Genomic DNA, 23719 nt, shown 5'->3' with positions numbered 1-23719 from the left:
CGCTTAAATAATTGGTGTGAACAAAACAATCTTCATTTAAATGTTAAGAAATGTTGTGTTATTAGTTTCACTCGCAGGATCAACTGGTTTCAATCCAATTACTTCATTAATAATGAGCCACTGAATTATGTTGCATCTATTAGGGATTTGGGAGTTATTTTTGATGAGAAACTCACATTTATTGATCATATTAATTTAATTTCTGTAAAAGCATCAAAATTGCTAGGGTTTGTTATGAGAAACTGTTCATATTTCTCAGTCTCTTCAACAAGAAGGGTTTATTGCTCCCTAGTAAGAACTATATTGGAGTACTGCTCTGTAGTTTGGTCTCCATACCACCAGATTCATATCGATGCTTTAGAAAGAGTTCAACATAAATTCCTGAGATATTGTGCTCATAGAACTTTAACTGTTATTGAGAACCATGACTATTCTTATATTGAAAGTCAATTATCTATTCCGACACTGTCGCAACGCCGTAATATTTCTGGTGCTAGTTTTATATATAAGATCGTTAATAGGCAATAAGCCTATGCCTATTGCCCTGATCTGTTGGGTCGCATACGATTTAATGTTCCTCATCACGGGTTGCGCCATAATGTAACCTTTAACATTCTATTCCACAGAACATCCTATGGAATTAATAATCCTATGGATAGGTATATGAATTTGTTAAAGAATTCGAATATTGATGTGTTTATCTTAAGTTCCTTAATGCATCTAAAGAGGTCACTTACTTCATAATTGTGCATAAAATTTTGTATTTACATTCTTGCATATAAATTATTAAGGTTGTTTCTAGTATATGTAGTATAGGTGTTTTTTACTTTAGTATTAATTTTTTAAGTAGGTTTAGATTATGACAGTTGTTTATGTAAATATTATTGCTTTGTAAAAAATTTACAGTTAATAGGGTTTTCCCGTATTATGAATTAAAAAAAAAAAAAAAAGATTGGGTGGGAATTATTACGATCATCAGCTGAGCCTTTACCCTTAAAGAGAGGGATTACTTTTGCACTTTCAAACATTGTAGGACAGGCACTAGTGCGTAAAAAGTGACACTTTACAAGTTCTGGGAAGTGTGTAAAGTGAATACTTTACGATAGTAGAAAAGTAAATTTAAGGCGATTGTTTATCAATAATTCTCTTTTTGAAAGCGTCAAATTAAGTGAAAATAATAACAACATGCAGAGTTAGGTAAACAGCGCCGAAGTGGCTACTTTGCGAACCCAGTAATCGTTCGATTTTGCGTACACGCCACCTCATGAGAATCGCGCAGATCACTCTCCTTAATCCAGCCTTCTTGCCGAGAATCTAAATAAAACTCGTGAAATAAAAACCTTGATATTCCCGAATAAGATCCCACCTACACCTGAACCAGAAATAAAACCGATAAACTAAAAATCCCGAGATTCCCGAATATGATCCCACCTACACCTGAATCGGGCCAAACCAAAGGAAAATTCCCGGTCAAAAAAATCGAAATAGAGCGGAAACAGTCGATAGCGGCTCCCCCGTAGCATTTCGACCAATCAGGGCGCTCGAAACCCAAGCGGCGGCCATTGCTCACGCGGATTTCTCGTTTTTCCCCCCGTTTTCTTTCTTTCTCTTAACGTATCGGTTAGTGACGCACGTCCGTTGCACGCTCCGCACTTTTTCCCCATTTTTTCCACCGGAAAACTCCCGAAAAACGTTTTAACGACATTTTGAACGATGGCTGACACCGAAGCGACCAAGATGTAAGTAAACGTTTTCCTACTTTTGTCATATTCGCGGAGAATTTGTTAAAAAAACAAAATGCGAGCATCTCGTTTTGGCGGCATGTGTAGACGAAGATGGCGGATCGGTGTGTTGTAGCTATGAACTACCGGTATTTTTTTTTTTTAATGAGTCTTATTGTTTGTTTATTTATTTTAAAAATATTTTGTATTTGTTACTGTATTCGCCTTATTTGTTGCTGTAGCCTTAGGCGAAACCAGTTTACTTTCTTCGCGCCTAATTTATGCATGTGACACATGTTTATTTGCTCCCATTCCACTGTTAGTTATGTGGTTTTAACCGTTATAATGGCATTTTCTTAAATATTGTTATATCCTAGTTTGTGCATAATTGTGTTTTTAATTATTTCTTCCCTTGGTTCTATCCTTTTGGCTTGTGTATTTCCCTTTAGCTGTTATAGGTTATGAGAAGGAGTTGTTAGTATTTGTTTAGATATTGAATTACAATCTGTTAGTAAACTGCTAAATCTTAACAAGCACTAATTTTTGTACTCATCAGAGTAAAATGCATTCAAATTTAAAAATCACTTTATTAGTATAAAACAAAATAAGGAAACATTATAATGTAAAGGTTTTAAAGCTTATAAAATACATGTATCGAAACTAGTCCCTGAGTGTAAATATTAAAACCCGAAAGGCAAAATTTTTTAACATAGGTATGACAAATTGATTTTGGTCTTTGGATCTTTAACCCTTCTACCTCAAAGTCGGATATCTTTAATTTAAAAAGCTGTTACCCACAATTGAATAATTTGTCACGAAAAACAGAATAACGGTAAAACTAGTGTCAAAAAAAATCCTAAATATTTTTTACATAAAAAAAAGACCATTATTATAATAATTACAACTAATAACATTTATGAAATTACAAATTAGAATGGCAATCTTGACTTTCAGAGTGATGCGTTTTGATGAGATAACTCATCATCATCAGACTCATCACTTATGTATTTAAGGTAAAATGAAAATCCAGCAGTCTCCCTCCAATTATTTAGTAAACATTCAGTTATTCAAAACTCCCGACATGTTTTGGACACAGCAGTGTCCATCATCAGCGGATAAAAGATTAAAACTGGTATTAGATATATGATGCCCCAGGATTTGATTTCATGTCAAAAAACCCCCTATTTATTATTATTATTATTGCTTATTTTTATTTTAATATTTTTAATTTTATTTGTTTACATTCTAAAAACTAATTCTGAAAAATAATAATGGTTTTTTAGACATGTGATGGGGCATATATCTAATCCCAACTTTAAACCTTTTATCCCCTGATGATGAACACCTCTGTGTCCGAAACATGTCGGGTGTTTTAAATAACTAAATGTTTAATAAATAAGTGGAGGGAGACCGCAGGATTCTCATTTTACCTTAACCTCTACGACTCCACTGCAAGTAGGGACTATTTCTTCACTTATGTAATTTATTTATTATTACAGTATTAAAAGCCAAAGGTCAATTACAGATACTAAACTATGGGATATCTTTAGTAACATCAAAATATTAAAAATAAAATATTTGACAAATACAGCTCTCATCATTTTTGAAACAGAAATTATATTTGCGACTAGATCACCTGAAATTTAAAAATGTGTCTTAAAAGTTGAAGATAAAATATATAAAAAATTCAATAGTGTTAAAGTACTTTTAGTTATAGTTTAATACTACTTAAATATTTATGTCCAATTATTTGTAATTAAATATGTATATAATATTTAACACATATGGAAACAGTAATATTTACTTTGAATATTTGCCTAGTCTCTCATATATTAAGAAAATATATAAATAATTAATTCTACTAGGGATCCAATACATATTACTAAAAAACTACAAAACAATTAGCTGGTGGTAATAAAAAAATTGCATAAATACTACAAGTGTCAAATATCTATTTATTATTATTATTATTATTATTACATGGGATCAAATCTAACAACCATATTAACCATTTAATTGTCATTAACACTGATTTGGCTCTGATACCCCAACTTTAACCCATAAATGAATATAAAAAAAAAGAACAATTACTAAAAATATTAATAATTGAAATACCTTCCATAATCAAAAAAAAGTCAAATAATTCCATAATTTGATGCCTAAACTGAGACAAGGTAATGCCCAAAATGTCCCCTTCACCTAAGTTTAATAATCTTAAATTCTGATCGCAAGCACCAAAATTATTCGGGCTATTCTGTTCATATACAGTGGAAAAAAATTATTTATTTCTCTTCCAACAAGCAATAGCCCAATTTACAACAATATAAAACATTTTACAAGAGAATAAAGACCTAACCTACACTACACATTGCACAAGAATCATAATACCTGATAAAAACCTTAAAAATAGATAGGGTACAATTTGACTTAAATATTTTCACATCACAGAATAAATTCATGGAACATTGGCTTTCAACAGTCTTAAAAATTCTATTTTATTAGTAAAACAATCCAACTGATCCTAGTACTGGTTAGCAAGTTTGCCTGCCCTGGTAACAAAGAAATTATAATTGGTTCGGTGGGATGGGATATGGAATGAGGTTGTCTGACGGGTCTGCCTATAAGGAATATGTAGACCAATTTTACCGAATATATCTGGGCAGCAAGATCCACAATGGAGAATGTCATAGAAGACTGACTCAAACTCGTGGTAGATAATAGGAAGTGGAACATTCCTTTTGAATGCAATGTGTCTTAAAAATTTGTGCTGAACCTGTTCAATCATCTGAATGTGAAAATTGAGCAAGACCCTCTGCAACTTCCTCACATCCCAAGAATTCATCAAATTAGGTATTCCATTTACCTCCCTATCCTTATTTGAATGAAACTGGTCCTGTGACACTTATTGAGCCCCTTTCTTTAATATAATCAAAGATCTCAATTCAGCCGGAAAATACTACATCCTACTACTTATAGTGGGTTTGATTCTCAGCAGTATAAATAACTAGTGAATTTTTCTAAATATTTGTTCTGTGAAGGTCCAAATGACAAATCTTTCTTTGTCTTGTATTCCGTCCATCATTTCCATCCAAATAATTTTGCAAATAAACAGAACCATCTGTTTTAATAATTTCCCTGTATATTTTTTTAAAGTTTCAATTTGATTGTTTTTCTTCTTGATTTTAAGAGTGATGCATTGATTGATTCTTGTCAAAATGCATGACTCTTAAAATCAAGATTGGTATTTTATTTTTTTGGTAAAAGATTTCCTTTAAAGGAAGTTCCTTAAAACCCTAACTAGAATCTAAAAAGACTTGAACTGTAAATAGTCCTAAATCAATTAAATTAGTTCCAATTTCAATTCATCAAGAATCTTATTAAAAAATGCCGCACAAGAATAGTGAGTTGGAAAACTGAGGTCCATGTGCTTTAGAAATTGATCATTATTACAACAGAAACATCAAGCACCCATATATGTACAATCCGGCAAGTGTGACAAGTTAAAAACTGTTCTTTGTATGTGCATGTTGCCTGAATATTGAGATGTTTAGCCCTTTTTTGAGCAACAAATGCTCAGTTTGCATTGGTACTCCTGCCCCAGTTTATGCTATACCTGAGTACCCAGTAAATGCTTTGAAAATAGACAACCTTGAGATGCTCTTAAGGGTAATCTTTAGCAAGTGCTCAGCAAAGGAGTTTCATATATATCAGTGTACATCATTTTCCAATAATACCACCCAAAACAAATATTTCATTTTTCAAATGTCAATTAAATACTAAAAAAATTAAATTTTTGGGCTTGTATGCAATAAGGTATCTTGCAATTAATCCTACTTTATAAGGGAAAAATTATTAACATTATTATGCATTTTTATTTTGGAAATTCTGCTTGATGTATAAGACGTACCCCTCGATAACTAACTCGGTTAAAACAAGTTCAATATTTAATATTAATTTTCCTATTCTAGCTTTTGCTCTTATAAAAATCCCATTTCACTTGGGCAATTATTAACATTCAAACTATTTAAGAAACAGCTAAAAGTGTTTTTGTGTTCAAAGGCATACCACAGCATAGACAAGTCCTTTTTCCAACCATTTTTTATTGAATCAAATGCAATTCATTGTTTGTTGAATTGAAAACTCAGCAGGTGGTATCAACGGTTACTGACCCCAGGAAAGTGCATACTGAGATCAATAAACATGATGATTTTCGTCCAAAGCTTCTGTTTGTGGCTGGAAATTATAATAGATTGTTTCTTTTACGTAACAAAATGGGACATGTGTACAAAATTCAATATTTTCTAAAACCTGGTTGCTTGACTCGTGATTTGGTACTAACTGCTTCAGCTCTTGCTTCCAATTTTACCAAGAACGATTTGGCGATCTTGTGGTTGAACGGAACATATTCTCCTACATCTATTATTAACGATTTTATCATTCCCTGTAAGAACCACTATTTTCCTTGTGATGACAAGCCCTTGTTTTGGACCAAGTTGCAGTGTTGTATATAATAGCAATCTGTCATTATATAAGCTTTCCATAAAAACAACATTGACCTAAGTCGAATACTTGAATGCAATTCTGTTAATCATTTTGCTGATTTGGCTTGTAAATTACATGGTCACATAAAAAAAAATTTCTAAACCCACTGCATAATTCTAAGCATCTAAAACTAAATAGATCACCTAATTTTGTGGAAAGCGTGGAAACTGCGTCTGAGCGTGTGACTGATTCTGACTCTTTTTTATAGATGAGACTGTACAGATTGAAGCTCCCTTTCATTCAACTGCAATATCAAAATTAAAGCATTGTAGTGCATTTTTATTAAATATTCAATCCCTTCGGAATAAGGTGGATGAGCTTCAACTTCTGCTTGCTAATTTTAACTTTCCTGACATTGTTATATTAACAGAACATTGGCTTAGACCTAATGAATGTTTTTGTATTGATGAGTATGTACCACTGTTTATTATAGACAAAACTCGCTGCATGGAGGGACTGCTGCTGTTCTAATTAAGAGACATTTTCAAAACTTTCTGTACTGTTGATAAGTTTGGTGATGCCTCAGTTGAACTGGTTTTTGAGTATTCAGTGTGTTTTTGTAAATTGTTTAATATGTACGTTATTTGTATATACCGCCCGCCCTCTGGGGATATCAGTGTGTTTCTTGACAGGTTAGAATGTCTTCTGTCCCAGCTCCCTATTCACTCGCGTGTTATCTTGGCTGGAGATTTTAATATTAATTATTCAGAGGTTTCCTTACCGCAAAGAATTTTTCTTGATGGAATCTTCGAATTATTTGCACTCACCATGCATGGTAATGCATCCACTTGTATTTCGTCCTCTTCATCGACCACTATTGATTATTTCTGCAGTAATTTATACGGTGTTACCTGTTCAGCGCACTCAGTGGGTATATCGGATCACAAGTGGGTGTATGTCCAATTCCCAGGTGACTTTAAAAATAAACCTGACCCTCCCGCATTGGGAAAGTATTAAGTGGGAACAATTTCAATTTATTTTCTCAATCCATTTCGTCTGTTAACTGGAATACAATTCAGGCTGCTCCACAACCATTTTCTTCCTTTTATTATAAATTACATGATAAAATAAATATCTGTTTTCCCTTGGTTAGACTTAAATCCAAGAGACGAAAACCATGGATCACCGCGGGACTAAAAACATCTGCCCAAACTTTGCGATGCTTAGCAAGACTTCGCAAATCTATTGACAATCAATTCATCAGGTCTTATTTTCAGGATTTACGGAAAATTTATAGGCATCTGATAAAGGTCAGAAAGGAACTGTATTACAATGAGCGCTTAGACTCGTCCAGTAACAGACAGAAGGAAAGTTGGTTAATCATTAACGAATGTAGGCAGTCTTCTCGTCGGCGGTTGGTTGAATCGGACTTGAGGCCCGATGATTTCAATGACTATTTTTCTAATATTGCTGAGAAGTTGCTGGAAGCAGTTCCCAGTGACGGCGATTCATTGCAGTATCTTAATCGGAACGTTATCAACCAATTCCTCCTTTTTCCACCCTGTAGATGCCACCGAGGTCCTTGAAACAATTCAGTGCTTGAAGAATCATAAGTCTTCGGGTTCCGATGGTATCTCTTCACTTCTGCCTGTGAGCACTTTAGGTACTTTGGTGTGGGCAATCAAACAGTCATTGCTTCAGGGCAAGTTCCCATCCTGTTTAAAGGAAGCTATGCTAATCCCTCTTGAGCTGATTTTGAATTATAATCAACATCGGCAACATGGGCTGTTAGATATGGGTCGATCTATTTTTCAAGCAGTCAAGGGGAGTCGTCGCAAAGACTAGGACGACCCGTCTTGTCGTTTGGTTTCTTTCTAGTTTATAAGACATAAACGTCCGTGTATTTTGTACATCCCGACTTTGTGGAATAAATAAATTCAGTTGAATAAAGCCAGGGTGCTTGTAGTATATTCCCGGTGTGTTATTAAACTTTTCCCGTGCTGCAGTGAAGCCGTCACCCACCCTGAGAGCATAAACTTAAATACGTCTCACTCTTCATAAAGGTGGTAGCTTGGACCGACCCTCTAACTTCCGTCCCATATCAATTTTGTCTACCCTTCTCCAAGGTTCTTGAGCGGCTTGCAAAAAAGAGAATTGTCTTTTCTCATTCAATGTATTTGATCAATTTTTTGATCAAATACAATGTGCTGTCCCCTAATCAGTATGGATTTCAGTCATCTAAGGGCACGCAATTTTCAGATTCTTGGAGAGTGTGTATCTATCTATGAACTCCAAGAAGGCTGCAGCAGCGGTGTTCTGTGATCTGTTCAAGGCCTTTGATTGTGTGGATCATGGAATACTGCTGTCAAAGCATGATTTTTATGGATTTAGGGGAGTGGTTGAACTCATACCTGTCTGGTCACACCCAGAGGGTGGTTGAAGCTCTCTATCACTGCATGGACTAGTGGTTCAGTTTGCCGATGATACTACAATTCTGTGGCATAACAAAGATGAAAAAGTAGTCAGATCTCTCATAGTAGAGGACCTTCACAAAATTAAAGAGTGATGCAACTGCAATCAGCTTGTATTCAATGTTGATAAGACTTTTGTTCTGGGCTCTAAGTGTAATGTGGAGGGTTTTTTGTTTGATGAGCAGAGCCCACTACATGGTAGGGATTATTGTCGATTTCTCGGCCGCTTCATTGATGAGAGTTTAAGGTTTGACAACCACGTTTTGGGTCTCGCTGCTAAACTTTCTTCTGGTTGTTTTGGAGTCAGGGTTGCCAGGCATGAGTTGGGTGGGGTTGTTTGCTCGTTCAGTTTATTTCGCCTTAATAGACTCTCATATCCGTTATGGGTTGCCATTTTGGGGATTGTGCTCCAAGGGACTCCTTAACATAATTTTTACTATTCAGAAAAAAGCATTAAGGTATCTGTGTGGTGTTGGTCTGAGAGTCTCTTGTAAACCTCTTTTTATAGCTGAAAGAATTTTAACAGTTTTCTCACTTTTTATACTGGAAACTGCAACACTCATACATAAGTCCGTTAGTCCACCATCCTACACCAGTCATAATACTCGTCAAGTAAACAACTTATCTCTTCCAATCCCCACCTCCTCAATTACGAGAAACTCTCTTATATTTATTAGTTGTAAAATATTTAATCATGTTCCTTTTTCGATTAGGACTGTTACAGACCTTAAAAAGTTTAGGAGAGAACCAAAGAAATTAATCTTAGCAAAAGCTTACTTACTAAATTATACTACTAAATTACTTTACTAAATTAATTATATATCTGTTGATCAGATTTTTTTTAATTATTCTTGTTTTGTGTTTGCGTCAAGCATCTAATTTGTATTCTCTTTTGTGCATTTTTGTATATTATGCTATTGGCTCATTACATGCTATAGGCCACTGTTAGCCTCTTTGTAAAATGATTCTTACTTTAATTTTATTTATGCATTTTATAGTATTGATGTTCACAAAATTGCAAACATTCATTAAATATCCAGTCCAGATTCTGACTGACATAGATGATTAAGAATTTTGTACTCTTTTTATCACCTGTACAACTTAATTATTATTTAAAACCTGATCAGGTCATGGAGTTCTGAGAGAGTCATTGCTATTGTTAATAGATTTGAGTTGTCAGCAAAATGTCCAAGGTATGATTGATCATTTAGTATCTGACTGCCAAAGTTATTCATATTTTAAAAAATAATTAAAAAAACTTGGTCCCAGTATCCATTTTAAATCTGGACCATGGAGGCCTTAACCTCTCCAAGTATAATTTAATGGTTTAAATCTAAAAATGTTTCCATCTTTCCTCTTCAAATACAAAATTGTATGTGGATGTTTCAACAATTCTTCCACTGATGTAACCATGTTAAGATTTATTTATTGGTTCCTCAGTGTAGAAAAATACATTTAGAAAATGTTCGTAATAAACTGATCGGTCTATAGTTTTCGAGTAATAATTAGTAGGTTTAATATTATGTAAACTTATAAATCTTTGTAGTGTTGAATCAACTGTTGAGGAGAAGAAGGCCGAAGAGAAGGAGAAGGTTGTAGAAAAGGTAGCGGCCAAGGCTGAAGAAAAATCCGAAGAGAATGGCGACTCAAAGGAAGACAAGAATGATGAAGAGAAGAAGGAAGAATCTGAAAATGGTAAGAAATTCACACAATAAATTAATGTTGTGTTTTTACCAAAAGTCCATAAATTTCCTTAAAAATGTCATTAGTTAATTTAGGTACATATTACCAAAAATTTAAAATTCGTTCATTTTTCTTTATGGTACCCACATTTTGCCAATACTATTAACTTTTATTTGCTTACCCATTGATCACCTTGTAACCATTTTAACCTTCAGAGAATTAACGTGTTTCCTAAAATAGGTATTATATCATATTTCAGTCTAAGCAAATAATACTGTTCATCATATTTCAGTGCATTTTTATGATTAGGTTTGCACATTTTTAGGTTAATAACTTTTTTTACAATAATTATCCTTTGAAATATAGGATGTAGAGTATGTTGGAAAGTCCTTGATTTAAATAAATTTATAAATAGTAATTTTTAGGGAATATAATGGGACATAAAAGTATACATCCTAGTTGGAAAAACTGTTTTTTTATTTAAAATTATAATATTCCTTTTAGTTATTAAATCTGTTGACTTGCGGCTCAGGTCACAGTAAGTACACACACGCTAATTCTCTAAAATTTTATGCTGCAGTATACCATTTAATAATATATGAAAAAAGAACCAGTTTCTTGGGCATATGTTCATTCGGCTGTTGGTCTTTTATAGAGCAATATAATTCAGTAATTGTAACTTGGATATATAATTTTTTTCATGGTTCACCTTTGAAAAACAGTGATTTTTCCTAGGAATTTCTTACTGGCCAAATGGTTGGGGTGGGTTGGGGGGGGGCAAGGATTGTTTTGATGAAAAACAATGTTTCTGCAGTAAATATATCGGCAATATTTAATTTAATAACACTGTTTATTTAAATTTGATATAATTTTATATATGTTACGCTCAATAGTCAAAAAAAATACGCAATTCTAGTTTTGAGCAAGAAATATTTTCCAAACCCGAAAAAAATATTTTATACGACTTTTGAGTATTACAAAATAAACAAAACTAGTTTTGCGCAACTCAAAAAAAGCACAGAACTAGTTTTGAATATTTCTAAATGGCCAGCTCTAATTCTGCTTTTTTTATTCAATTAGCGCCAGCATCGGAATAAATTAGATATAAAGTTGGAAATGGTATTTAAATTTATTTTATTTAAATTAAAAATAGGAAGTGTATAGTCTGCCGACCGTTCGGCTGTTTAGTGTATTCCGCTAGTCTACCGACCGCTTGGTCGGCAGAATATACAAAACTATTGTTCTGCAGACCGCATTCGAAACATAACAAAAAAAAAAACAAACAGAACGAAGGATGCTTGATGCTTATAAAAAGTTTATAGGAAATGTCAATTTTTATTGAGTAAAAAACTATTAAAAAATGATTAATACGTAATAATGTAAAAATTATTATTTATTTAACATGAAAGTAATAAAAACAATAATTACAAACTTAATACTTTTTTGTCACTTTCCACGTTTCTTCCTCAGACCCACAACGGTGGTACTAATGCCCCTAGGACGGCCTCTTCTTTTCATTTTGAGAGGCGTAAAATTGCCTTGTTGCACAATTAATCGCACTCAAGATTATTACCTTCTGATAGTTCTGATGAGTTTATTTCATTATTTGTAATAATCATATTCATGTTCATGTCAACATCTAATTGTGAATATGAAGTTTCTGGAAAGTGATTAGCAAATAAATACTTATAAAAATAACTGACAAAATGACATTAATAACATATACCTTTATTATGCATAACTTCTGCCACTACTGGGTTATCTTGATTCCCCATTTCCAATAAATCTGATTCCTCATTTGATCCTGGATATGAAGTTTCTATAAAAAATCAATAGACCGTCAAACGACTTGCTGGAATAAAATAGTAATAACGTATACCTATATTTTTAATAACTTCTACTATACGTTAAGGCCAATTCCCATCTAAGCAACATCAAGCGGCGCGACGCAGAGCAGAGCAGCAAAATGCTGCTTACAATTGGATACGTATAATTCAATGGGGTCGTTTCCATTTATTGTGACAATCCGCGTCCTGAGTAAGGTCTCATTAAATAAGTTTTACAAGGGAACGCTTCGTCTCCCACTATTATATGTGGTAAAGGTTCGAATCAGTAAATATCCCACCATCGCTATTTTTACCGTATGCTCCAACATCCACGGCAATGAACCAGTATTCTGCGTCTTGATCTTGTAAAACCATCGTTAAATGAAAATAGCCCACTAATAGATTTTTTTATTAATATGGGCAAAACAACGGCTACATTTCTCCCACCACCGTAAAAAATAATAAAGTATTTTAAATAGTAAATTCATACGAATTGCAAATGTTATCAAATTCCTCCTCTTTGATAACACAAACTTCTAGTGACAGTCAAGACACCAGCCCAAATTCATGAGACTGTACCACTTCAGCCACCAATGCAAATACAATCACCTATGTACAAACTCGACCGCCAATGCAACAACACATCTCTGTACAAGATAAATCGTCTACATTCTTCGGGGAAACTATTCACAATTCTACATACTATTCACAATTCGCAACTCAATTAACTCACTCATAGACACGTCACTAATCTTGCCCATTTTTTTGTGAAGAGATATGTTTTTTAGTTTATTTTTTCTATGTGTTTCCTTAGGACTATTTTGTTAACTAGTGTTTATTTTTACAATCATATTATCAAACATAAAATCAGTTTATTTTGTTGCGTTAAATAAAAAATTATGTTTTCATATCACTTAAAAATAAATGTTTGGACTAATTAAATCAATCATTTGCTTACCTTAGAAAAACAGTTAGCCTCTCTTGTGGACTGATGCTCTGCCGAAATTTAGTATTTTGTTTCGTCAAAGGAATGCGCAAAAGATCGAATAGTTCATTAAATTTTTCTGAGGACATTCTATAGTACTTACTACATCTTGCTGGAGACGCCCGAAAAGTGTATGGAATTCGCCCGCATTCAATCTCGCACGAAATATGTCATGGACCCAATATTTTCGTTTAGTTTTCTTTTTCTTTTTAAATTCATGGCATAAAGCAACTGCAAGAAATATAAAATCGTTCGATGAAGATAAAGACATCTTGACGACCAGAATAAAATAACAAAAACTGAAAATTCTGTGCTGCGCTGCACTGTCTATATACCGTCTCGTGCTGCGCTGCTCGATGCTGCTTAGATGGGAATCGGTCTTTATTCTGTTCGGTTAAATCTAAAAGACAACAATCATATATGACTGTTTCCTTAATATTTGATTGTGGATCTGAAGTTTCTGAAAAAACAAATTACGGAAATAAAATAGTAACATTACCAATATTTTCAATAACTTCTACCACTACGTCTTTCTGTTGATTCACCAGGACATCGCCGTCGGTTAAGTCTAAAGGACTACTATTACATAGGACCGTTTCGCCAGCATTTGATTGTGGAGCTAAAATATCTAAAATATAAATAGAAAATAAGTGAATTATTGTAGAATAGAAAGAAACCAAACAATAACTAACCCATATTTTCAATATGTTCTATTACTATTACGTCTTTGTAATGATTCGCCATGTCACATAGATTATTTATAACTGTCATGTAGTGCTTGTATTTTTGTTGCTGAGATTTATTTATTTATTTATTTATTTCATGTACTTTACAGAAGTTTACTAAGTAAACGGTCCTATTACAAAGTACATACCAATGATAATAATAATAATAAAGATAACAAATGTTTTAAAAAATAATTCAAAATAATACTTAATACTAACTTAATCTGGCCAGCACTAACTATAAAATTATATCTAACCGACATTTGAGTTCAGCACAACTTGTATTAAAAATATCAATGCTTTCTTGAATTCTGTTATAAGTTTCACACAAATTAAATAATGGTGAACTCAAATGTCTATTATTAAGAGCTACATCCGACACATAAAATGTCTTACATCTTCTAGTAAGATACGCTGGAGCATTCACACTCAACCTTGAAAGAAATGTAGGATCATTTATTTGCCCATTTATTGTTTTATATAGATAAATAACTGCAAATTTTTGCCTCCTCTTATCTAATGATTGGAGGGCATATCTTTCGCGTAATGTCGTGGTTGACACCTCACGGTCATATACCCCCCTTTCTCTAAAATAGATATAGCGGAGCATTTTATTTTGCACCCGCTCCAACGTATGTTTGTAACAGTTATAATATGGCGACCACACTATACATGCATAATCCAACAAACTACATACAAATGAGACATACAACTGCTTGAGACAGGAAACACTCACGAAATCCTTAGTACTTCTGGCAATAAATCCATACATTTTGCATGGTTTGCCACTTCGTTTACATGTAGATTAAAAGTCAATCTTTTATCAAATAACACACCCAAATCTTTAATCTTTTCTACTCTAGTCAATAGACTATCTTGTATTTTATAAGGAAATAATATATCTCTTTGTTTTCTATTATAAGACATAACTACACACTTATTGACTTTAAAATATAATCTATTTTCTATTGACCATTGTACAACATTATTTAAATCGTCTTGTAGCATTCTACAGTCATCTATGTTATTTATTTGATAATAGTTCTAAAAATAATGGTTTCAAACACTTTAGCTGGTGCTGAGAGCACAGCAATAGGTCTGTAATTTTTTATTTCACTTTTATTGCCTTTCTTAAAGATTGGACATATTTTTGCTACTTTCCAAGCATTGGGAAAAATTCCTGTTTTAAGGCTTAGATTAATCAAAAAACATAATGGGTAACTTAATATGTCACAAAATCCCTTGTACAAATAGCTTGGAACATTATCTGGACCTATTGCTTTGTTCTCTTCTAATTTCTTAATAACATCAATTACATCATCTATATTTACATTATTTAAAATTATTTCTGGTGAATAAATATTTTCTAATGTATTCGGGTTATTACCCTCTTCCCTCGAATAAACACTACTAAAATAGTCACTAAATGCATTACATATTTCTTCACCAGAGTTAAATTCCGAATTGTCCATAAACATTTTGTTGGGTATATGCACAGATCCTTTCTTATTATTTATATATGACCAGAAAGATCGAGAGTCTACACTGATTTTGTCTTGTATTGCCTCTAAATATTTTTTGTGGGCGGTATTTATATCCTTTTTAATTTCAACTCTAAGTTTTTTAAATTGAAGATAATGATCTTGATTTTTGCTTAATTTGTATTTTTTCCGAGCTTTTTCTTTGAATTTTAGTTTATTTATAATATTTTTTGTAAACCAAACAGGATATTTTTTACATTTTTTTTCGCCTTTAGGTACACATATATCAAAAATTGAATATAAAGTTCTATAAAATTCATCAATTGCTTTATTAATATCAGTGTGAGACTCCAGAAAGCTCCAGTCTATTTTTAGAAAAAGGTAATACATAGACAAAAAGTCAGCCTTGCCAAAATTATACCTTGACGATAAAGATGCCAACTCTTTTTGATTACTATTACAGCACAATGACAAGGATACTTTAAGAGTAGGGTGGTGTTTATCTTCTTTAACAAAACAAAAGTCACTTCTTAAAACAGTACAGTTACTTTTTGTAACCACTACATCTAGTATATGATTTAAGCTATTGGAAACAAAATTGACTTGTGTAGCATCATAAAAATTTAAAAATTGCAAAAATGTCTCTACAAACCTGTCTGACTCTCCTGTTTGGTAATATCGATTAAGATTTGTGATATTTAAGTCACCTATAATAATAATGTCAGAGTCAAACAGATATTGCTGTTTTTCTAGAAAATCATATAATCTTTCATACGAGTTAAGAGTACAAGATGGTGCTACATATAATGTCAATAAATACAAACATTTACAATTTTCCTTTGTAAGTTTTACACACAAAAAATCAATATTTTCATCTATAAATCCTGTGTCAACAGTACTTACACAGAAATTATTTTTGGATGCTAGTAAAACTCCACCCCCTCTGGTTTTTCCACTTAGTTGAAAATCCCTATCAACTCTAAATATATTTGGAAATATTTCACAATCATTTACAGAGTTATGCAACCATGTTTCGGTTAATATTACAATATCATATTCATCAGATGTAGTCCAAATGCTCTCTAAAAACTCATCTATTTTCGTATTTAACCCTCTTACGTTCTGATATACAATATTTAGTGTCTTAGGTTCACTTACTGTCACACTTAGTTTCTCTGGTTCCTGTTGAAGCCTCTTCGAAAATTCTGCGAAGTATTCATCCCGTTGAAGCGACGTCCCATAGGGCGAAATGAAAAAGGTTTGACCACTACATTCAAAGGCCACAGATCACTGTTTAATACAAGTTTCTCCAACTGTGGCTCAAAAGATATTTTAAATGCTACTTTATGATCAAACTGACTATTCAATTTTTCACAACTGGACAAATCTATATCGTTCTTGATTAAATGGTCCTTTAGGCGTTCCTCTGTACAGTCAGGATGTAAATTTCCCACATAGTACCACTTTCTTTCGGCAGCTGCAGTTATATCCAAAACTCTTCCTGTGCCCTTAACCATACTTTGAATTTGGTTGCTAATTGATGTCTGATTTATTGTCGCTGACGATGATGCACTTATTCCATTTGCTATGGTAGGTCTGGTTTGCATTAGTTCTTTTGCCGGATTTGCATTTGTAATATTTAACAGTTTCTTTTCCTGCAGTGGTGTTTTGGTAACTGGACTACTTTTTGTTATGTTTTGAGTCAAAAATTCGACTAGTTCTTTGTTGGTACTTTTAATAGCCTGCACTATGCCATCCAATTTAATTGCAATCTGCTCAGATTGATCTTTCAGTGCACCATTAATGGTGGTCAACAAATCGTCATCTCTTCCCTGCTTGCTATTTTCAGAGATTTCGTCCACCTCAGTGACCGTTTCAGAGCTCAGAACCAGCATTGGTGGCTTAGTTTTTAAATATTCTATGTCTTGTTCCATCTCCTCAATTTTTTTATTTATTTCCATGATTGGATTATTCAATGACGGTGATTCTTGTAATTGTTGATTTTCAGATTTTTCCATAAGTTTTTTAATTGTTTCTTCAAGAATATTTATTTTATTATTTAGTTTTAGAATTGTTTTATTTTGACTTTCCACTTCTTTAGCCAATCCTCTAACATCAATATGACGACATTGCTTATTCTTTGCTTCATTAGCCTGATTCATGCAAGCTGGATGAAATATTTTCCCACATCTTAAACATTCTAGACAGGTCACTACATTTTTCTTGCAGTGTACACATATTTTATCTGAAGAAGGAACATCATTTTTACCTTCCATTATATTTGGTATTATAAACAAAATGTTTATTTACACTGTACCAGCGTGAGCAGCGGCAATAAAGATAAGAACTTTAAACTGATAAATACCTTCACTATCGTATAGAAGACGCCACCACAAACAGAATGATGAGAGATAGAACCTTTACATGATTTTTAATCTTTATAGTCCCAATAGGATGGTCTTCCATATTTCCTTTTCACCTCCAAAGTCATTAGTGTGACTCTTAATTTAATGAAACTTTTGAAATCGCTTGGCAACTAAGTTCTCACAATACAGACTTAACTCAATTTTTCGCCTTACTGCAAAAATATGTTAACTCATTTAAATTTAGAACATCCACTTTCATGCTTAACTCAAGTTGCCTTTGTATAAAATGGAAGGCATAGGGTGTTACCAGTTTTAGATACCTTCCCTCTACAGAGTTTGCTTGAAAATCCGTCACGGGAATTTTGGCTAGAACTATTTGAACAGCGTGATCCTTTTCAGTGCGAAAAATTTTAATGAACGTTAAAAAATCTTCATAAAATGCATTTATATTGTTAAATTTCGAGCAAACTTGTTTGATTTTTTGATTCAAAGACTCTTAAGTGATTAGTTGTACTATTGTTAAAGGTAACAGCACTTTTCTTAAACCCCTCAACCCATTCTGTCCGTATGTTATGCCAATTTTCATTAAAGTAGTTTAAAACCTTTGGTACATTTAATGCTATTAGGAGATCATAGTTTTTAAAATATTCCTCTTCGGTGCATGAATAGGCCATTTTTTTACAAATATTTAAACATTCTTGCCTTTGTGCAGCAGATATACTCATTGCCTCTGTTGTGATATCAGTTCTGAATGCCTTCAGAGTATGAAAAAGACAGAGCAGTAGTTTGGCATTAGGAAATTCTTCGGTAAATGCCGTTCTTTCAGTCATGTCTTTATCCGTCCGTCATGATTGTATGGGTCATATGCCCATTTGGATTTGATGCCTTAAACATTTCTAGCATTTTTCTAATTGCTTCAGCTGTTTCAGAAGCCATCAAAAAAGCGGCCACTATTTCATAATGTCCATTTCCGTCAATAATAATTAGTAAATATAGAGATTCCTACTTTTAAAAATACCGTCTCTTGTGAAAGAGGCTTCATCGGTCCACAAAACATATCGTAAAAAATTTGGTTGTGCAATGATGTGATCCAGAAGCCATCGACACAATTGAACTCTAGGATGATAATCGGCTGCAGTCATACCTTGAACTTTCTGGAAGTGGTAAGGATGGAGTTGTTTCTCGTGTAGTACCCGCCAGACAGAAGCGTTACTCGTATTCATATTCTTAGCGACGTCACGTGTGCTATTTGATGGTTCATCGGCAACTCGCTGAAGCACCTCTTCTTCAAATTCGACCGTTCTTACGATTCGAGCAACACCAGTATCATGTATCTTGGTCTTAAACATGCGTGCCGATGAACCGCAATAAACTTTTTGTATCCAGGATGCTGTCGTTCGGGATAACGTTCATGATACAACCGCGATGCTGCTCGTGCATTGCAGTTTGTTGCTCCGTATGCCAAATTCATATCCGCCAATTCTTGATTGGTAAAGTTTTCCATTCGCAATAAATTTTAAAAAAATTGTAAGCTATATAATTTTTAAACATGACATTGAGAATTGATATTGATAAGCGTTGATTTTAAACAATTGTTGTTATGGTATTATGTACAAAAGGTAAAAATAAATGCAGCAGATCCTATTAAGGTAGTGACGCATTTCCGGACATGGGTTCCTATACTCAAATGGATTCTTCTCTTGCACTGAACAATCCCCAGAAGTTTGATCCGATTGTTCTGAAACACCCTGTATTTAATAATCGACTAAAGCATAATAACCATTTATAACGCTGATCCCTAATCAGCTCCTTTTATAAAAAAACTTTCAATTCCTTTTCGTTGTCCCATAAATAAAAATCATGTCTGGCAACTTAACAGTTATGTATTGTACAATGATTATTAGGAAATTGATGTTGGTTTATATTCCAACGTAAACAGATTTTTTTATCTCGTCTATAGACAAATGCACTATCAAGAGGCAATCGACCGACGGCAACGACGTAGACAAGTGCCCCGTCGTCAAGACGAAAGCGACACCTGACAACGACGCATCGGACAAATGTTGCGTCAAGCGAAAATCGACCGCCGGCAGCGACAACGTCGACGCCCCGGACGGCGCGACGGTCGACAAAAAGGCGAAAGTCGACGATTCCGTCGAAAACGACGCGAACAGCGAAGTTACGGAAGCCGAGGCGGCGGCTTAAGTTTCCTTTTTTTTTATTTTTATTTTTTTTATAACAATAATTAGTTAATCGTGTTTATTAACCAAACTTCACCGAAGCAGTTTGCGAAACAACTTCTTGACTCACCCTCAATTGAGGTTCTTAGTCATCAAAGTTGTTTTTAAAACCGTAAAGCGTTCTCTCGTTTAGTTTACGTCTGATTTAATCAGCTGATTTTCCTAAGGACTTAAGTTGTAAACTGAGTTTCAAATGTGTATATCATATATTTTTAATAATCGGTTAGGGTTATTCACTTTTCTGGATAAGAGAATTAATTAAACCCAGATATTGCCACAAACTGATGTGCAGTACATCACTTCCAAAGGTTTTCTATTGGGTTCAGATCGGGTGACCAGGACGTCCAGTCCCTAATTAATTTCTTGAAACTTGACGTATATCAATTATTTAACATACTAAAGTAAGTATGATGTATGTCATTATTTTAGGGGGGTTTTTGGCATTATTTGGGGTTCAAAAATCACACTAAACTATGATCATTAACTAATTACGTCTTTCTCCAGACGGATAACCCTAAAAGTATTTTTTTATTTTAATAACGAAGCAGAGTGCATTTAATTTAGTGTCGCGGCATCTGATTTTATGAAATCTCTGAGGTTGTGGGTATTTCTAACAATTGATGCCAAAAGTGTTTTTTTTTAATTAAATTAAGTAGTGCGTCTGTACTTATTCATTTAATTTTTTTATCTTATAGAAAGTACTTTAGTAATAATAATAATAATAATCATGTTGCCGATTTCCTTCTATTTATGTGAGAAACTGGATAGTTTGTAATCCGTGCTCGTCATAGTAGGTGCGTGTGAATCTCCTGAAGCCAGCTCTGCCATAACCTCACAAACAGGTTTCTAAATATGTGTTCATATCAGATTAATAATACATATTGTATAGCGCTAATAAACGATCTGTATTTATTATTGGCAAGTCAACAATTAAATAATAATGGGTGGTATCACGTATATAGGATATTTTTTTTAACGAAATGCCTTTTTCTATGTTAATTAACGTACCTTGCTAGAAACAGTATTTACTATAGATTAACGAATTCTGTTGTTGCGTTTTATGCCACAGAGTACAAAACAGAAGTGTATTTTTCTTAGTTGTATATGGCAATAAAGGGTTAGTTTTCAGTATTTGCGTTGTTTTAGTTTGAAGCCGATTTTAATGAGTTAAGGGCACTTTATTAGTTGCAAATCAAATGAGTCCATGTCGGGCGAATTCCCCGGCCAGTCGGGACTAAACAGGATGTTTGGAAGGTGAGTAGTAGCCAAACGGAAATGGTGAATAGGTGAGGTTACTGACTATTTAAAACGTGTAGTATTTTTTGTTTTTCCTCAAATTTAAGGAGTAATACATTTTTCCTTTTTTTTTTACTTTAACCTTTTTTTTTTAATTTTTGGCCAAAATGGCGCACAATTAATTTTATTTTAAAGACTAATGTTGGCTCATTCAGATTTAGGTAATAACTGAGAAACATATTTAAAGAGAAACTAATAGTGGAGTAACAAACTTCCTCGAATCAATAGAAAAAAAATGTTACGTCAACTTCACAATGATAAAAATAATATTAAAAAAAGTTGTGTGGTTTTAAAAAACTTCTCTAGTTAATAGTCTTTCTAATGATATGCCAAATGTAACAAAAATAAGGTAACTTACGAAAAACAAATAAGTTTGTCTTCAAGGACGCGTGAACCAATTTCTTGAAAGCAACCTAATTGATCAGGTATAAACTTATGCCTCTTTCTAACACAGCTATAAAAAACGTAATAAAAATAAATATATTATAAATCTGTTACGCTATAATCTCGTTTATCATTCGGCGACACTCCCTTTGTGCTCCGCTACCTTAAACTGTTACCTGTCACTAACCATAACACGAGTCAGCGTCGGACTGGTGGAATAAGGGCTGGGTATACAGGGGGTTCCGAAATTACATCGCAATATTTTACCTGCCGCATCTTTGTCCTACTATTGGTTTTATTAAAAACTGATACTGCAACCATTTTTGCCAAAATGTATACAGGGTCGTGTAAAATAAGTGGTCGGTAAAGTTTAAATTGTTAAAACTTTTTTTCTAGCAACTCCGTGATAATTTTGGAATTAGAATTGAAAAGAACATTTTTACATAAAAAAGGTGCTCTTGTCTAATTTCGATAGGAGCTTCCGTTTTCGAAAAAATTAGATGTAAATGTTTTGCAAAGAGAACGCGTAAGTTATTTTGGTAACAGTTAATAAAATTAAAAAGCATCTTAAAAATCCGTTGGGGATCAACATGACCTAAGACTATCACAAATACTTTATTTAAGATCAAAAATTGTTTTTCGAGTTCAATTGTCTTTTTTTTAATGTAATTAAATAGGTAAAAAAAGGAACAATTAATTTATTACGTAAAAACACCAAACAAAAAAGCATATATTACAACAAATGTTCAAAGTGGTTTTCATTTTGCTGAAGACACAATCTTGCCCTACGCGTTATTGCGCGAGTAGCCCTTAAAACAAAAAATGGATTTCTCTTTATTTCATTAACAGCCCAATTAATCCTTTGCATCAGTTGTTCACGGGTATTTATCTCCACGGCATATACCAACTCATTTAAATGTCCCCATAAATAATAATCTAACGAAGTTAGATCTGGAGATCGAGGAGGCCAATTTATAGGACCAACGTTCAGGAAAATGGTTATTTATCCACTCACGCGACCAAAATGAGCAGGCGCGCTCCGTCTTGTTGAAAAATCATGTTTTGGCGTAAGATAAGAGGAACTTCTTCCAGAAGCTCCACAAGATTATTTTCCAGCATATGAAGATAATTCTCCGAAGTTAGCCGATTGGGTAATTCTATCGGGCCAATAAGTTGGTCCCCGATTAATCCCGCCCACAAATTTACCGAAAACCTTCTTTGAAAATTACTACGCCTTATGGCTCTTGGATTTTGATCTGCCCAAAAATGCATATTTTGCATGTTAAATGAACCATTTCGTGTGAAAGTGGCTTCGTCCGTCCATAAAATGGAAGGAATTAAGTTTGGATTATTAATTACCCATTGACAAAATTGGATCCTCAACGGAAAATCGTCTGGCTCTAAATCTTGGACCCGCTGGTAATGAAACGGATGTAAACCTTAGCATTCTTCCAATCTAATAAAAATTAAATTACTATCGTAACAATAAGTAATTTTTTTAATTACTTACTATAGAGCGAGGGATATGTGTGGCTCTTGACACATTTCTTATACTTGCCCCCGGATTTTCTTCAAAAACATTTTCTAAATTATAATATTCTTGTGGTCTGCCTTGTCCACGAGCTCTTTGAAAATTTCCGTTATTCCATAAATTTCGGTGAGTGTTTATAAAAACTTGACGATCTGGAACATGTCTTAGGGGAAATATTCGGCGATCCTCACGGACAGCCGCTAAAGAACTGCCATTACACAAACCATAAACAAAATGCATGTCAGCTAACCCTTAATTTGTAAATCTATCCATAATTTTTGAAAAATGAAATTTACTTTGCCAAAGCGAATTTAAAAAATGTGAAATGTCAACAAAACGTTAAACAAAATTTAACAAATAAACTAATTGTCAACAAACACAGCCAACTATTATTTTACAAGATGTTATTTGTAGTTACTTTTTGAAATACCAATTCATGATTTATTAATAATTGATTTTTTCGAAAACGGAAGCTCTTATCGAAATTAGACAAGAGCACCTTTTTTATGTAAAAATGTTTGTTCTTTT

General features: G+C 33.4%; 2 protein-coding genes across 5 annotated transcripts; one reads left to right on the top strand and one right to left on the bottom strand.

Annotated features, from left to right (window-relative positions):
* Positions 1–1574: 1574 nt before the first annotated feature.
* LOC126748010 (cation channel sperm-associated protein 2-like) lies at positions 1575–21111 on the top strand. The gene is made up of 3 exons (XM_050457015.1): positions 1575–1739; positions 10221–10369; positions 19701–21111. The coding sequence occupies exons 1-3, from the start codon at positions 1714–1716 to the stop codon at positions 19943–19945; spliced, it is 420 nt and encodes a 139-aa protein (XP_050312972.1). The 5' UTR covers positions 1575–1713; the 3' UTR covers positions 19946–21111.
* On the bottom strand, positions 11774–19630 carry LOC126748003 (uncharacterized). Of its 4 annotated transcripts, none has more exons than XR_007664577.1 (4): positions 13861–19630; positions 13668–13796; positions 12084–12209; positions 11774–12017 (listed from the first exon to the last, which is right to left on the bottom strand). XR_007664577.1 is itself a non-coding variant. In XM_050457006.1 (4 exons), exon 1 carries the CDS (start codon positions 17648–17650, stop codon positions 16541–16543), a length of 1110 nt encoding a protein of 369 aa, XP_050312963.1. In that variant the 5' UTR covers positions 17651–19628; the 3' UTR covers positions 11778–12017; positions 12084–12176; positions 13668–13796; positions 16533–16540. The 4 variants fall into 4 exon arrangements, 3 of the variants coding, with proteins under 3 accessions (XP_050312963.1, XP_050312962.1, XP_050312964.1); XM_050457006.1 differs by having other exon boundaries at positions 11778–12017; positions 12084–12176; positions 16533–19628; XM_050457005.1 differs by having other exon boundaries at positions 11782–12017; positions 12084–12176; positions 13861–19619.
* Positions 21112–23719: the final 2608 nt, after the last annotated feature.

Source organism: Anthonomus grandis, chromosome 20 (genome assembly GCF_022605725.1).
Source record: "Anthonomus grandis grandis chromosome 20, icAntGran1.3, whole genome shotgun sequence".
Classification (NCBI taxonomy): domain Eukaryota; kingdom Metazoa; phylum Arthropoda; class Insecta; order Coleoptera; family Curculionidae; genus Anthonomus; species Anthonomus grandis.
The sequence above is the reverse complement of the archived record's forward strand: the minus strand, read 5'-3'. Positions and strand labels throughout refer to the sequence as shown.

What these genes read in the sequence shown, in the direction of transcription:
- LOC126748003 (XM_050457006.1), bottom strand. Translation starts at nt 17,650, where the DNA reads ATGGAAGGTAAAAATGATGTTCCTTCTTCAGATAAAATATGTGTACAC.
- LOC126748010 (XM_050457015.1), top strand. Translation starts at nt 1,714, where the DNA reads ATGGCTGACACCGAAGCGACCAAGAT. An exon ending in GACACCGAAGCGACCAAGAT is followed by an intron (nt 1,740 to 10,220) that starts GTAAGTAAACGT and finishes AAATCTTTGTAG; the next exon opens with TGTTGAATCAACTGTTGAGG. An exon ending in GAAGGAAGAATCTGAAAATG is followed by an intron (nt 10,370 to 19,700) that starts GTAAGAAATTCA and finishes TCTCGTCTATAG; the next exon opens with ACAAATGCACTATCAAGAGG.